The sequence below is a fragment of the Natator depressus genome, chromosome 8, assembly GCF_965152275.1.
Source record: "Natator depressus isolate rNatDep1 chromosome 8, rNatDep2.hap1, whole genome shotgun sequence".
Classification (NCBI taxonomy): domain Eukaryota; kingdom Metazoa; phylum Chordata; order Testudines; family Cheloniidae; genus Natator; species Natator depressus.
The window spans coordinates 62,298,077-62,314,645 of NC_134241.1; the positions used below are offsets into that span (position 1 = coordinate 62,298,077).

Consider the following 16,569-nt stretch of genomic DNA (forward strand, 5'->3'; position numbering starts at 1 on the left):
AGGCCGGTGATATTAGAGGAAGTGATGCTTGTGGTCAAACAGTTATGAAATGATAAAACACCTGGTGTTGACTATTACATCAGAACTTCTTATGAGTGGAGGCCTATATTTAGTTCACTGAATTCAAAGAGTTGTCTTAAAAGTTTGGGAAACCAGCCACGTTTCAGAAGAAAGCAAAAGGGGATGCATTATCTCTTTTAAAAAAGAAGTGATCAGCTTGATCAAATTATAGGGTAACAACACGCTGTCAGTCCCAAAGAAGGTATGTTCGAACCAACTGAAATATTGTCTTAAACCAAAAATAAGAGACAACCATTCTGACTTCCATACAGGTCAATCTACAATCTGCACTATATATATATTATCTCTGGAATGTTACTGAAAAATGACTAGACTGATGAAAGGAAATTAATATTATGCTTATAGAATTTGCAGTGGCTTTTGACTCAGTGCATTGCAGCACTGTGAACACTGCTACATCAGCATGGGGTGCCTAGCAGAGGAACTGTACCATGGTACATCTAGCTGTGTAAGGGTCAATGGTTGTATTAGACAGGTTTTCAACAGAATCATCGATTTGCCAGGAATGCGTTCTCACGTACATTAAATAATGTTCCAATAGACTATCTGATCACAAAGCAGACTGAGGTCAACATAGGAGGTGTGAAATTTAAAAATTCATCTTCAGAGGCTCTCAAGTACGACGATGATATTGCTTTACTAGGAGAGATTATGACCGACTACAGCTAGTGCTGGAAGAGTCATAAATTGTAGAATTTATTAGACTTAAGACGTGGGTGAAAAAAACAAAGCAATGCATGTCTCCTATAAAATAAACTACTAACCTGCCAGTGCTGCATGTAGATGGCAATGGCACTGAATGAGTCAATAGTTTTATCTGGGTAATTGGTTTACAGCAGGAGATCCAAGAAGTTCCACATCAGCTTGGTCTTGTGTCAGTGGTATTTCAGCATTTTCAAAGGACTCTGAGTGGTGGGATGTCTGTGTGACAACTAAGATATGAGTGTTCAGTGTGGTAGTGATGACAACCCTGTTACGTGAAGCAGAAACATGGCATTTAAGAACAACTGAGGAGAGGATACTAAACACTTTTCAGTGTGAAAAGTTATGGCAAATTCTTAACATCCATTGCTTAGCTTTTTTCACAAATGAGAAGATACTTAAGATCCTGGCAAGTTGCAACCTTGCACCGGTTGAGAACAAGATGACTGCAATGGTAGGGTCATGAAGAAGAAGGTATGCTTTAATAGAAGACTTATCAAGCTGAGGTTGAAGGGAGTAGAGCACAATGTTGACCACAAATGAGGTTGAAAGATGCAATTTTGAGGGATTTAGAAACCTAAATCCTCCCATACTGCCTCTTGACAAAGGAAGAAGATTTGCAAGGGTCCATTCAAGATGGAAGCCCATTCTGTGCACTGCCACAGCTACACTGTAGCCATGTGAATTTTGCTCATGATTCATCAAATATATACTTAGCCTTTGACAGCTGTGAAAGATCCAGTTCCGACAGAGAAGATATTTTAAGCATTCTTTAGATTCTATCCAGGAAAAAAGCATTTAAGTTGTATCAGCTAGGGAAAGGATGTATTGAATGTCTAGTTTTTATAACTCCATATCGAGATGTTGATCTCCTGACTGTGATGTAAATTCTTGATATCTGCTTAGATAGAACTAATCTCTTTTTGCCTTAAGGTTAGGCTCATACATATAGACCAAAACCAGGTTTTTTTTGATACTCAAAACTGGCAGGAGAATACAGAAGTCCCATAAATTTACAAGGATCAGCAGCTATTTAAAACCAGAAGCAAAAGCAATACATAAGGTGGCAGTGACAACACAGAACAATGCAGTACAATATTTACTCTATGGATGCAACATACATGAAGATTCATCTGAACTTATAATCCTTTAATAATAAACATACTTTTTATGTGCATGGAAAGAAGCATATGTAAAGCTCTTTCCCTCATATTCAGCAAAAAACGTACTGTCCTCCAGATTAATGTGATACACTTCATTACCAGAGTATCTGCCGTACATTTTCTGCCACTGTTCTGGTGATTGTTGACCCTCCCTGAAACACACAGAAAATAAGAATAATTTTAAACTTTGATGTAAAAACATCTAATTAATCATAGCAGTATCTAATGGCAATAGTTTCTACAGATGTCTATTAGAAAGGCCCCATGAGCTAAACTGAAAAAAATATTTGCTTAGTAGCAGGGATGAGCAGATATTAATTTACATGAATTAGGAAACATTCTCTGTTCTAAAGTAATGGGTGTATTAAAAGTATTTCTACACTTTCTTGATAGCGAAGAGCAGAGACAACGTGAATTTCAAGTAATCCAGTCATAGTAAGTACATTAATTGCTATAGATATACTATTTCTATTAATACAGAAGAGCTGGCATTTGATCCTCATTAAAGATTATTAAGAAATTTTCAAAAGAACTAGTGGTGTGAGGTCCAGGTAACAAGGTAACTCACCTCATATACTACTGACTTTTAGCAAATGTGTGTCAATCTGGCTGTGGGCAAATACCCCATTTGGAGTTTTGGTTTTACTATGTTCAGTATTTTTAGCCTAATCCTAGATAGGGCTATTTAGTTACATGTTTATTCCTACCTTGTGCTTTATTCTGACTCCCCAGTTCAGAACAGGCCACTTCTTTACCAATCTAAAGCTCTCCTGACCTTTTACTTCACATCAACCAAGTAGCCTGCTTGTGCTCACATGAAGCCACAATGGACATGTGCTCAGCCATCCATCTATGCAATTGTAGGATTAGGTTCTATGGCTTCCAACTTGCTATGACATCAATGTGGACAGACCCTGTGCCCATGTGGAACTCCACTGACTTAAGACCATATGAAGCTCCACTAATGGTTCCCATTGCATGGACCCTTTTGCAGGATCAGGGTCAAGGGGATCAGGATATAAGTAATTATTTATCTTGTGGAGCTGAGATCAAAATCCAGCCTAAAGCACGTTGCTGGGGACTGAACGATTTCAGTTTACCAAAAAATATGTTTGCCTTTCTTTCTGAAATTTATACTTCCTCCAACACCTAATGCACAAATGTTTTGTTTCTTTTCATGAAGAATTTTGTAATTAATATATATAATTTTGAACCATTTTGAAAAGCAAAACTATAAGATTGATATTTCATACAGATTTGTGAAGACAAAAATAGAGTAAATAAAAACTAAAAAAAAACTGTAAAAAGATATAACCATCTGCATATAACTCAATATTCCAATAAGCTTAGTGAGTCTATCAACAATTTACCTGCTTGATGCAGGGACTATGCATTTTTCTATGAATGTCTATTTCACCTTGCTGCAGTGTTTAAAAACGTATTAACCATTCCAATTTCTCAGATGAAATATTCATAACATTGTAGTTAAATGCATGTTGTGCAGGCATAGCAATCATAAAAATATTAAGTAATTATTAACCTGCCCAGCAGCACACACTGGATTTTTTTGGATTCTATATGTAAACTGTGAAATTTGGATACATTTTAAAAAGTTAAGGAACCGTATCTGATTGGAGGTGTTCACATACATTATCTTCTGGTTACATAGTGGAACAAAATTCTTTACCTTCTGTTGCAAAGTTGGTCCTCTAATCAACCTGTATCTCTGATGGACCTTGGTCTACTCTTCCTACTTCCATAGCTTTCTAAGTCCATGTCTACACTTACCGGTAAATCAGCACTGCTGAGATGGATGTAGCGGTGTTGATTTAGCAGATCTGGTGAAGACTCTCTAAGTCGATGGCAGAGTGCTCTCCCGTCGACACAGAATGGTGTAGACACTGCATTAAGTCGACCTAAGCTACGTCGACTTAAGTTACATTATTCACGTAACTGAAGTAGTGTAACTTAGGTCGATTTTACCACCATGGTGTAGACAAGACCTAGTTGTTCCTCTAGCCTTCTTTGCCCATCAACCCCCTTTGACTTGACAGTCTCTTGCTCTTCACAATGTCCCTCTAAACTTCTTCAAATAGCCTTTCCAACATTCACCAGGCTCTTTCTAAATCTTCCTAACCCCATGGCTTGTTTCCAGATGCAGTATCTCTGAAGCTAAAGAGGTAATGTTATTGTCATTAATATAAAGAGGATTCTTTATTGAGGTCACTGGACACAAGCAGAACCTGTAGCATACTCTATCCCTCCCCCCCACACACACACACACCACACAAATTAAATGCACCCTGTGCTGCCTAGCATCACTTCAGCATGTCTCCCTAGTCATGGTCTGAGTTATGGAAGAGAGTATTACACTACATCAGATCCCTGTCTGATATTCACCAAGCCCTCCCTGCTCTAAACTCTTCTTATGACCCTTGCATGCCCTTCTACTCTACCTTTCTCCCCACCTGGAATTTATTCTGGTCTCTACATGGAATTTCCACACTTTGCCTTCTGTTTGCAGTACAGTGACTTTTATATTGCTCTACAGCATTGAAAACACCCTTGATAGTTTTAAAAAACGAAAGGCTGTGCATCCCTCTGTATATGAAATAACCAAGAAGATGAAGACAGTTAAAGTGCAAAGTACTATGTTAGGGATATTATAAATAATTATTCTATTATTCCAATTTTTTGGGGTGTTGGGGAAGAAGCCCTACCATGCCATCACTTGTAGGGCAAAGCCTGCTTCTTTATTTTTCAGCAAAATCAACAAACATGCATTTAATAATCAGACTTACAACATGTAGTACAAAGTTGCATACATATAACAATTGTTTATCTTTCAAGGTTTAAAATGGACAGGTGAAGTAATGTAAATACAGTGTTATGGGCTTTTTTTTTAAATGGAGGGAAATAGAATTTTTTATGGTTTATCAAATATTTTAAACTTTGAAACGTTTTGGGAGAAGGAAGAGTGATAGGTGATTCAATGGGAGCCATTTGGAAACTACTGACACACATTTTATTTTCATAATAAGAACAGGGTTGTCAGTATTTGCAGTATAGCTGACTTGTTGGTCCCTTCTTTCTATCCCAAAATTAAGCTACCAGATGGTGGTCTAGGATGCAAGAGATTATGGGCACTACAACTGCTGATTTGATAATACCTCCCTGCTCCCACCAATGATGGTGTACAGGATGCAGGTAGCATGACCAGCTACCGTATATTAACCTCATCCAATGTTCTAACAGTTGGGGATCGGGAATTGAGGATCCTGGGCAAAAAACTGAGCACAGATAAGTTGCTTGAGGCATCTTTTAACACTCAGTGATATCACATACTGAGCATGTAATGTGAAAACAACAAATATGAGGGTAATTAAGACTTAACACATAGTTTGGGAGGTTGCAATTAGAAGTTTTGGATGTTAATCTGAAAATTGTAGCCTCTATGTATAAACTGACCTGTTCCAACTGGGAATAATATCCCAATCCACTTGGATCGAACCACATTCTCATAGGATATGTCTATACTACAACTGTGAGCATGCCTCCCAACCCAGACAGACAGACTTGTGCTAACTTGAGCTAGCCATGTAGACGTTCCAGCACAGGTGCTGGTTTGGGTGGTCAGGTGATCTTGGATTTGGGCAGCTAGTCTGTGCTGCCCTCTATGCTGCAGTATCCACACTACTATATTTGGTGTGTTAGCCTGAATAGAGCTACTGTAAGTCTGTGTACCAGGTTGGAAGGCTGTCTCTTAGGGTATGTCTTCATTAGCAGGGCTTTAATGTGGCTGCATAATCATGGCACCAGCTCTCTCCCAGCGCTATAAAAACCCCACCCCCACAAGGGGAGTAGCTACCAGCACTGGGAGCGCAGCTACCAGCACTGGTGCATGTTCAAAACTGCCACTTCACAGCGCTGAAACTTGCAGCACTCAGAGGGGTGTTTTTTCACACTCCTGAGGGAGAAAGTTGCAGTGCTGTAAAGTGGCAGTGTAGACAAGGCCTTAGTGATGTGTTTTTGACCATGGTGCTTTTTAAAAATATACCATTACTAGGACCCACATCCCCTGTACGAGAAACCAACTTAGGTAGACAGGAAGGAACAAGAGTCTTTCTGTCAAATGTTAAGATTATAGTACCATAGGCTACTGTTGTTTCTGCTCAGGTACAACCACCACAAGGCTTTGCCTGCTGTTCTTTGCATGATTGTGACCTTTCCACATTGATACAGTCAATTAAAAGTTAATCTGATTCATGCTAAATGTTTCTATTACACAGGGGTGAAAGTTAAATGTGTCTCCTACAGGTTTGGAGGGCAGCTTCCCCCCCCCCCTCGCCTCAGTGGAAGGGGTGGGCCTGGGGGGATCAGCGTCCCCCAGCCAGCCCACCCGCGCTGCCTGGGGCTCCAGCCGGCCCCAGAGTAGCTGCTCCTTTTGCCCCCCCTCCCCCCCCCGCATTGGTGGGCCACCAACGGGGGGGGGGGGGCAAAAGGAGCAGCGACTTTAAAGCGCTTTAAAGTCAGCGGTACGGACCAGTACAGGCAGCCACTTTTTACTGGTACGCTGTACCAGCCTGTACCACCTTACTTTCACCTCTGCTAGTACAGCTAATCAATGAATGTATGCGTTTAGGACAGGAAACAATCATCAGTTTTTATTTCCTGTCTTGCCTTATTTCAAATCTCTTTAGAAAATCAATGTTACTACCAATCTTTTTATTAATTTTTATTTCTGATCCAAAATATTTTTGGTCTTCTTTCCTGCCTTCATACTCTGTGGAGCACAATCTCAAAGACACATAATAATGCATTTATTAAAAGTTGCTGGGGAGGATACAAAATAAGCTTGCTTCAAAAAACTCACATAACATCTGCTATTTTAAATTATTTTCCTCATAGTGGTTATGCCACTAACTACAGCTGGAAAATTTCGGTCTCTCTCTTATTTTGGTGACCAATGACACTCAATATTATAAAACCAAATTCTGAATTGAAATGCATAGTTTCTGAAGATTGTGCCACCCTGACACTAATCTGTGTCAGTGATCCAGTTATTTAAAGGTGAAATGTTCCTTATTCCATTAGCAATCCCTTCCCCTACTGTATACATGATATCTATTCATAGTCAGGTGTTTTTCCATCATAAGTGAGGGGTTATATTCCCAGATGTAAGTTTTGAAAAATTAATGTAATGCTAAACTAGTATAAAACTAGTATAGAAAATAACACCCATTTTTACTGTACTGTTACTGATAGACAAAGTATCATGAGATAGTAGAATAAGAAAGCTAGAAAAGTAATTCTAATATAAAAAATAGTGCCATATTTTTACTTTTTCCCCCTAAAATAAAATGTTTCACCTGGTTAAAGTCTGCTTGGTTCCAGTTAGATGTCTAAAAGCTTCCCAGGGTGCTGTTCTGCAAAGATCACATGAAGTTCATCAATTCAGAAATGCTATTATCTTTAAACATGTTTGTTCTATAACAAGTTCTAGTAGCAGACTGTATTTATTACTAGGTTAGAAATCGATAAAAATGGTCAGCTTTTTAAATCTGGTACAAAATAAGGCTTCTAGTTTAAAAAAAAAAAAAAAAAAAACAACAACCCCAAAACATGCTCAACTTTACTCATTTGAGTAGTCCCATTTAGTACAATGAAGGTTACTCACATCTCACATGCTTATATCTAATATACTCATATAGAGGCCCAATGCAATTCACACTGACGTCAATGGAAAGACTCCCATTAACTTCAATGATAGTTTGATCTGATTCCACATTGTTTAGAAAACTTTATAGAGAAATCAGAAACGAAGATGAGTTTCATTTACATATATGTATGTTTAAAACCTATATTATTTTTCCGTGGAAACATTATTATTAAGCTAGTGCAATACAACTTATTTTGATGCATGCAACTAGCTGCAACATGCTTATTTTACTGCATGCAACTAGTTGTATTCATAAGAGGTGTCAAACTATTTAATATTCATAGCAAATTTAATCCTTTTCTTTCTGTTCACAATCCAATTTTGGTATGTACAAGGTTAAAGCTGTTCACCAGATAGTGTGATAGACAGTTTAGACTAAATTGTTTTAGTCTGTGGGTTGCTCATGAACTGTTTGGATTCAGCTGTTCCCTAGGCATTATCCCTGGCTGTGTAAGTGGTCACATGAGTCACCTGGAGTGAAATCCTAGCTCTGAAGTCAATGGGAGTTTTGATATGGAATTCAGTGAAGCCAAGATTTCACCCATGGTATTGTTTCTGCTCCCTGACCTAAATGAATAAGACTTTTTAACAAATGGAGAATGACCAATAGCAATTCAAAAATACTCTTGTCAATGCATTAATCTTTGTTTGCATGCAAATATGGTACTAAGAAAGAGCAGCCTTACATTGTGACAACAAAGGGAATCATTTGAATTTGTACATGGGCAAAATGAAAAGCAGAATGTAATTGGAAAGATGTTTAAAAATGATATTTCAGGATTTGACCAGCTCCATTATTTATTGACTCCAAACACAAAATAAATTGCTGTTCATGCTGTTTGTTGATCTTACCTGCAGTACTTCTGCTAAGTCTTCCTTGTATTATGGCTATATTCTGCTTTTTTTCCTTTCCCCTCACCCCCAAGCATTATTGGGTTAACAAAGGGGTGAAACTGACCACTTGGACTTTGTATTGGGGCTGTTTGCAGTGTCTGTTAGTGGGACATCAGAGGGAGGCTGTGCTTCAGCCCAGGTTAAGCAGGTGCAGAGGGCAGCAGTGGGGACAGAACTGAGGAAGGGTACATCTTCACATGGATCAAATGTAAAAGACATATAAGTTTCTTTTTGGCTACTGCTGTAACAGGTAGCTAGTGCCTCACTTCCTCATGCCCCTGCTTCATTCCCAAGCTTCCCACCCCTCCATGTGCACATCTTTCACTTGAACAGTCTTATTATTGGGCTTTATGCAGGTGAAGTTAATTTCAGCAAATTTGTCTAGAATCTAAACTGAAGTTACCAAACTTGTATTATTTGTGACCTGTCAGACATAGGCCTTCTATCAGCCTAATACTGGATTTATTATTCAGGAAAACTTCCTATTGGTTTCAACTGGATGGGCTTCAAAAGTATGACTGCTCAAGCCTATTACATATTGCAGATCATTACATGATATAGCTCTCTATCCATGTCCATAATTCTGGGGATTTAAACTCCAATATAATAAAGTTTATTTTTTGGGCTGTGGTAATAACTCAGAATATTGAAACAGGAACCAGCTGCACAGGAAAAAGCTCATTTGAATATCAACACTCAAACAAAGCTTATCTTTTAAAATGGTTTGGAATGAAAGACAATTTGATAAAGAAAACAGTGCAAATTTTAGAAATCGTAGAAACTCAGCTACGAGAGTATCTCCCCCCCCCCCATTTTTTGTTACATCTATTGATATTTGGCTTAGAGGAAAACATTTTTTTAAGTATTTTATGCAAAAAAATATAATGTCCACTGGTTCTTTGTTACTTACACTAATTTGTTCAAATAAAATTAAAGGTTCAACTGAATCACTTCTAGTCTATTTACAATTCAAGATATTGTAATTATTAGCCATCATTTTTACCATTATCAGATTTAACCAAGCATCCAAAAAGGCAAAATCCTAAGAGTCCACTGAATTCTATGTTAAGCAATTTCATAAAATTTGGCAGTCCAATAGTTACCTCTAGATGGAGCTAAAAAACTACAACCAATTCTTGTAAACAGAGGCTCCCTATTGTAGGGAAGACAATGAAGCACAGTTACTTTACTAATACTAAGGTGCAACACAATGAACATAAGTTTTTAGTAGGGCTGTCAATTAATCGCAGTTAACGCAAGTGATTTACTCAAAAAAAATCACGATTAAAAAAATTAATCGTGATTAATTGCAATATTAATCACACTGTTAAACAGGAGAATACCAATTAAAATGTATTAATTTTGGATGTTTTTCTACATTTTCATATATATATCTTGTATTCTGTGTTATCACTGAAATCAAAGTGTATATTTTGATTACAAATACTTGCACTATAAAAATGATAAACAGAAGAAATAGTATTTTTCAATTCACCACATACAAGTACTGTAGTGCAATCTCTTTGTCCTGAAAGTGCAATTTACAAATGTAGATTTTTTTTTTGTTACGTAACTGCACTCAGAAACAAAACAATGTAAAACTTCAGAGCCTAAAAGTCCACTTAGTCCAACATGAAGCAGACACCAAGTATGGAAGTTTCAGTCAGAATGGCTACTCCTTTACTTTCTTCCTGTTCCACAGTCTGGCTTTTGTTCCTCTCTATTCAAATTAGATGGCTTCCTCTTTCATGCTGTCTGTGTGCCAGCAGAGGTGTCATGGAAAGCACAAGAGAGAGAGGTTCCCTGCTCTCAGTTCTGGTGGATGGTCCCACCCCAACCCAGAGCATCTGGATGTAGTCATTACTGGAAAAGTCCTTCTGAACTCCTGCAGCCCTGGGCTGCAGCATGCTCAGTTGCTCTCTGAGGATGGTGCATGCATGGATGAGTCACAGGTGGAAGCAATTAGGGAATGAGGCATACTCAGTTGCCCTGTGACAATGGGAATGACACATGCACAGCTTGGTCACCATGAGGGACTGAGAGTGACTGGAACATGCTGAGGTGAAGACAGAATTTTCTGAGATTTTAGTTGTTAAACTCTAAGTCTCTACTAAAGATAATGTGCATACTCTCTTTTGAAGCTTATAACTTGGCCAAATTTGGGTGGAGTTTCACAGGGATGGTAAAAGGCATGTCTCTGACACAAAGGCTTTGCCCCAGCCAAATGTTAAGTCCCTGCTCACCTGGGGGTAGGTTTGTTTTTTTTTGGTCGCTCAAGATAATGTTACATGGGTATATATATATATAATTTTTCCCCCCTAGCATGAGTCTTGGAAATAGTTGTACTATTTTGGCTGAAGTTAAAAAATCAACATGAAACAGACACCAAGTATGGAAGTTTCAGTCACAATGGCTAAAATTTGGCAAAATTATAAAGAATTGAAAACAGGGTCTTATGGTGGGAAGTATGGGCCAACCTTACCAGCCCCACCTACATTTATGGGCTTGCAATAGTGAGACTATAGTTCAGGTTTTCAGAACTTTCTGTTTTACAGGGTCTATACCTCAGTGTCTCATATTTTCAGAACTTTTCTTTTAATAAACATGCCATGGAGAATTTAAACCAAATTCAGACACTCATTAACTTGTGTGTGGAATGGTCTCCAATATGAATTTTGTGGTGTTGGTATTTTTAGTAAATTTGGTCCAACTGGAACATTGGGAGGGATTGTTATTCTGTGGGGAGCGGGTTGTGTCTCCCCCCCGCCCCCCCATTAATTAATATACTTAATTATTCCAAAAATTGCAACAGTATTATAGAATATGAAATATGTACAAGGCTTACAGTTATAGCTGCTAATACAGGATAGCCTGTCTCTTGAAGACACTGTTTTATTTATTTGTTTTATGTGAGATTTAGTTCTTGTTTTCTGTGGAATTAATGTGACCAAATGTGGTATGAAAAAAAGGTAAGATCTTGTACATTTCCCTTTCATTTTCTTCCTTTTGTTTTAATTGCCACAGCACTCTCTTTTTCTGTCCTTCCCAAAATACTGGGGAACTGACATCTAGGTAAATGCATACACTGTAAAAGTTGGGCTATGAATAATTAGAGTTCAAACTGATTGCCACGTTTGGGGTTGGGAAAATTTTTTTCCCCAGGTCAGATTAGCATGGGACCTGAAGGTGATTTTTGCCTTCTATAGCATGGAGAGTGGATCTCCTGCTATGATCATGTGGTCATATCTCATAGAATCAATTACAGCCATTGCTTGGGCATTGGTGGCATCTCAGCCTCTCCTGTTCTCTGTCTAGGGCACACAACAATCTAGTCTCTTGAGGATTGAAATGCTTTAGTCTCACCCAAATTATTGGGTGCGATATAGAGGTAACTGGGTAAAGTCAGATTATATGATCTAATGATCCTTTTTGGCTTTAAACTCTGAACTCTATAAAGAACCAAATTAGCCAAGCCCGGTTGGCAGAACAGGTACCAGGAGACTAGCACTTTGTCTGGTTTAATTCTGTTATTTTTTAAATCCCTTTTTCCATCTGAAGGAGAATAATAAACTGAACTTCTTTTACCCTATTTAGACTGGAGCATTTGTTTTTTTGTTAGAAAGCCAGCCAACCCACCCACTTGGTTTCCATAGCAGCTGCATGTCAAAAAGACAACTCATAATGTAAATACTTCTTGGAATGCCATCTCTAAATTCATACCATGGTTAGACCCAAACCAAGAAGGTTGTGGTAACATATAAACCAGGATTAGATTTAGGGTAGAATTCAAATTTAAGGCCTAATTGGGGCTAGGTTTTTTGATTCAGAGGTTCTAAACATCATGGATTCAGAATTAACATATCAGGAGTTCAATTAAAACAAGCTCAGTGTTGTCCAATCAGCCTACTAGCATGGTGGAAGCACTATGAAATCAGCATTTTCTACTAGAACGTGGACACATTTGAATAAGAATGAGAAAGTAGGATCTCATTTTCAAACAGATCCAAAGCCCATTCAGTGAAAAGACTCCCATTGACTTCAGTAGAGTTTGGATCAATTATTAACATTTAACTTTTCTTGTCCTTTACATTTTAAAAAGCAATTTGCAAAATTTCACGGAAGTAATAGTGTGTCATAGCGCTCATGTGAAATTTTTCTATGGAACAGTTTTGTCAAAATTGAAATGTTCCTCAGGAATGTGTCTATTTTGATGAAATTTGTTTGATGGAAAAGAGGTGAAGTGAATTGTTTTGACTTTCTCATTTCAATAAGGTAAAAACATTTCATTTTGACTTTTTTATAAAATCTTTCCACAGCTAGTTTCTCGTGAGTTTCTGCATGTTTTCTATATTGAGGATGCAAAATGTAACCAGCAATTACTAATGTGAGTAGAAATTTCCTCCTTCCCAGTAATCAGCATTGACAATTTTCAAAGTGAAGAACCAGACCATAAATCAGTTACTTTAACATCCCTTCTTTCACCAGTTAATTCAGGGAGCTAGCCAAAAATAGTAGGAATTCTCACATTCTGTCATATTAACTTTATATCATAGTATAGAAGAAAAATCAATGTAGAAAACATTACTTTGTATAAATGGAGAACCTGCATGAGTTGGAAATATAATGCTAAAGGCCCTGAAGTGCCACAGGGGGAAAAAAAAAATCTTTCATGTGATAATTGGCTGGTGAAGAACCTGCTGTGCCATCTGTTAAAAATGCTGCTACTTTTTCACGTACATATGACATTGAAGTGTTTTGGGGTTTTTTTGCCTCTGAATTGCTAATGAAGCAAATATATTCTTCACGGTTCTTGGGAGGCATACAAACTATTCCATTGTGTTCTTATTAGCAGATTCGAGCATAGTAGACTCAACTAAAATCTTTACACTTGCTGTTCTCGGAAGTTAAAGTTCTTGCAGTAAATGTGGTATTCCCCAACCTCAGCACAGGGGAATACTCCAAATGCCTTGCTCAAGGTTAAATGCCACTGCATGGTAAATGTCAAGATTTTAGGAGTGTCCATGGCAGCTTCATGAAATATATATTTATTGTAAAATCCTAATTCCTGGTAATACAAGCATGCATCTGTATAGCCATGTACTGGGATTTACTCTCAAAATTGCCTCTCTGTTGGTACTGTTTTCTCAATAATTCCTTAGTATTTTAAAAATTAACTATGAAAAGAAATCGCACTGGGTGTTCTGTCCTTACTGTGATATGTAAGTCCACTGGCATTTTCAAAGAGCCCAAAGAAGCTCGTGCTGACTCTTACTGGAAATTCAGTGCCTACGTCTTTTCAGCTGTTTTGAAAATTCCAACCACAACCTATAGCATTAATGGGCACTACCTTCATTTAAACAGTTAGGGCAGATCTTCAGCTGGTTTAAACAGAGGTAGCTCTGTTGAAGTCAATAAAATTAAAATGATTGCACCAGCTAATGCTCTGGTCCTCAGAGCTAGACAGTGTGAAAGCATAATGGTATTTCTCACTTGGTCCTCTGCATTCGGACTGAGCGCAATGGAAGTCCTTGGACTTGGAATCCAGAGACTGCACAGATCCAGTACCAGAACTGGCTCTCACCTGTGCAAAGTGGAAGCAGTACTGCTGTGGCCCCGTTCCTTGCAGTAGCCAGCAGGGAGGCAGAAGGGAGCAGATTCTGTCCAGAATGGGAAAAATTTTCCTCATTCTCCAGAATTTTGAGAGGCATTTTGTTGGCTTGAGTCACTGGTTGTAATTTTCAAAAGTAGCCATTGATTTTGGGTGCCTTCATTTATTGGGCCCACTTTTTAGAACAGATTTGATCTGATTTTTTTAGAAGAGCGCCCAGATGTCACATTGACCACAGTTTGAGTTATGGGTATCTTTTACCTCTAAAAATCAGGTACTTGGTGAATAAAGTTGAGCTCAAAGGCCACTTTGGAAAAATCTAGGCCACAAACCCTCTCACAGCTCTCACTGGGCTTCTGTGATTCACTGATGTAATGTAATCCCGCACTATTTCTAATGTGGGGTTGTGGCTATGTTCCCCAGCCACCCCTTAACTTATAACTCTGTTTCCTTCTGAAAAATATAAGCACTGGGGACTAAATCCTGCAGGATTTATTGTCAAGAAAAGTACAATTGCACTCAATAAGCAGGATTTCAATGTATGTGTATCAAAACTACAGCTATACTGTGGGGGAAAAGTTCACTATTTCCCCACATCTGTAATGTAATATAAATAGAGCCATTGAATTCAGTGAGGTTGAACAGTGGTGTCTTGGGATAGACTCTTCCCTTGTGTTCCAAAGTACCTCTGATATCAGTCTCGGTTTTTTTAAAGGGTTGTGTACTTACTGTCCTCTAGAGGTATGAACCAGCAGGGTGATTAGCGTAGAAGTAGCTGGGCAGATACAGTTTAAAGCTAGCATAGCATATTTGAACTCCTCTTCACATACAACGTGATCTGTATAAAAGAAGACATAACGCAGGATCAGTGCTTTATAAATAGAAAGACTTTATTTTGGGCTGGACTGTCATTTTACAATATGCCCCGAACAAGGGGCAAAATTGAGTTGCTGTGCTCCAGGAATAGCCTGACAAGCAGACTGACACAGAGAGACACCCCCCACTCTATGGCTCTAGGGAGAAAGTAAACTTTGTCAGGCATAGCCCTTGTGCAGCATACGTCATGTACTTGGGGACAGCTAACCTGTCCTGCCACTTGTCTTGCTGAGGCTAAACTTTATTTTTAGTGTACTAGATCAAATAGAGCAAATGGAAGTATGTCTCCTTGAGCTGGGAATCACACCCCCAGCTTGAAGTGTAGACATGTCATAGTGGGCTACTGTAGCTAACCTGCCTGGCAACATGTGTGAAATATCACCTCAAAACCGGTAGATGACATCTGGGTTAGAGGTAGATGTTTTCTACAAACTTGTAGTGAATTGGACAAGGGTTTCCCAAGTTACAGCAAACTAAAACCAGAGCTCAAAAATTCATACCGCGTTTGACAATCTGGAGTGAAGAAAGAAAAGAAGCGAGGAGGGGATTACAAGTAATTTACTGGATTGACCTATATTCCAAGACTGCAAACGCATGTGCATGTACTTAATGTTAAATATGTGAGTTCTCCCATTTATTTTAGTTTAGATGACAGGTGCTTAAAGTTAGGATTGTGGCTGAGTGCTTTCCAGAACTGGAGGTGCTGTGAAGAGAAAAGAATAAGGAGAGCACTCTTAGATGTCACTTTAACATTTCTACTTTAATACTGAGGGTCTAAGAAAGAATAAGTACTGAAGGCTATTGTGACTTAATTAAGCTCTTTGTAGACTTAGAAGTTTGAAGAGTTTTTGAAAGATAAATACACAAGTGAGGTTTTCAAAGCTCTCTCCAATATAGCACACTATGGTAAAAGAAAAAAATCTGAGTTATTGTCCTCCTTCTTGGTCAGGAGCCATTGAAGTGCTATATCTGAAAAGTTTGGAAGTGAAGAGAGAGAAGAGTATGTTTTCACATATGAACTGCACGTTAGTTGTGGAATAGTTCTGCTGTTTTCCTTGAGGTATATCTCAGACACAACATCACAAGTTACAAAATTATTTCCTGATAGAAAGCTGAAACCAAAATATCTCTAGTACATATAAGATACTGTAAAATGGTGAAAACTCTCAATTCAGTTACTTAGACACTGTCAGCTTGACTCTTCTGAAACTGATAAATTTAAAATTATTACTGTTTCTGATAGCATAGCTTTTAAATAGTGTGTCCTGATTTTAAAAACTTTAAAAATGAGTAATTTTCCATTCCCCTTTTGACATATATAAGCAAAGGAGACATTGATTAACAAAGGGCAGATTCTGCAGACATTTGGGCACATGGTTGCCTTTATGCATGTGAATAATCCATTGAGCTCAATGAGAGGACTCATATGTGGAAAGGTAAGCATGTGCCTATGTTTTTGTAGAAATCAGCATGGCTGACTATGCAAGGAAAGAGTGAAACTGACAATACATAAAGTGCTGTCAAAT

At 38.2% G+C, this 16,569-nt stretch overlaps 1 protein-coding gene across 1 annotated transcript in view; it reads right to left on the reverse strand.

Annotated features, from left to right (window-relative positions):
- KCNT2 (potassium sodium-activated channel subfamily T member 2) overlaps positions 1-16,569 on the reverse strand; it is a 277,251-nt gene that overhangs the window by 83,592 nt on the left and 177,090 nt on the right. The window contains exons 15-17 of the mRNA XM_074961164.1: positions 14,897-15,005; positions 7,316-7,372; positions 1,949-2,098 (exon numbers count right to left, since the gene is read on the reverse strand). Of these exons, the coding sequence (XP_074817265.1) occupies positions 1,949-2,098; positions 7,316-7,372; positions 14,897-15,005 (316 nt within the window). The remainder of the gene's footprint in view (positions 1-1,948; positions 2,099-7,315; positions 7,373-14,896; positions 15,006-16,569) is intronic.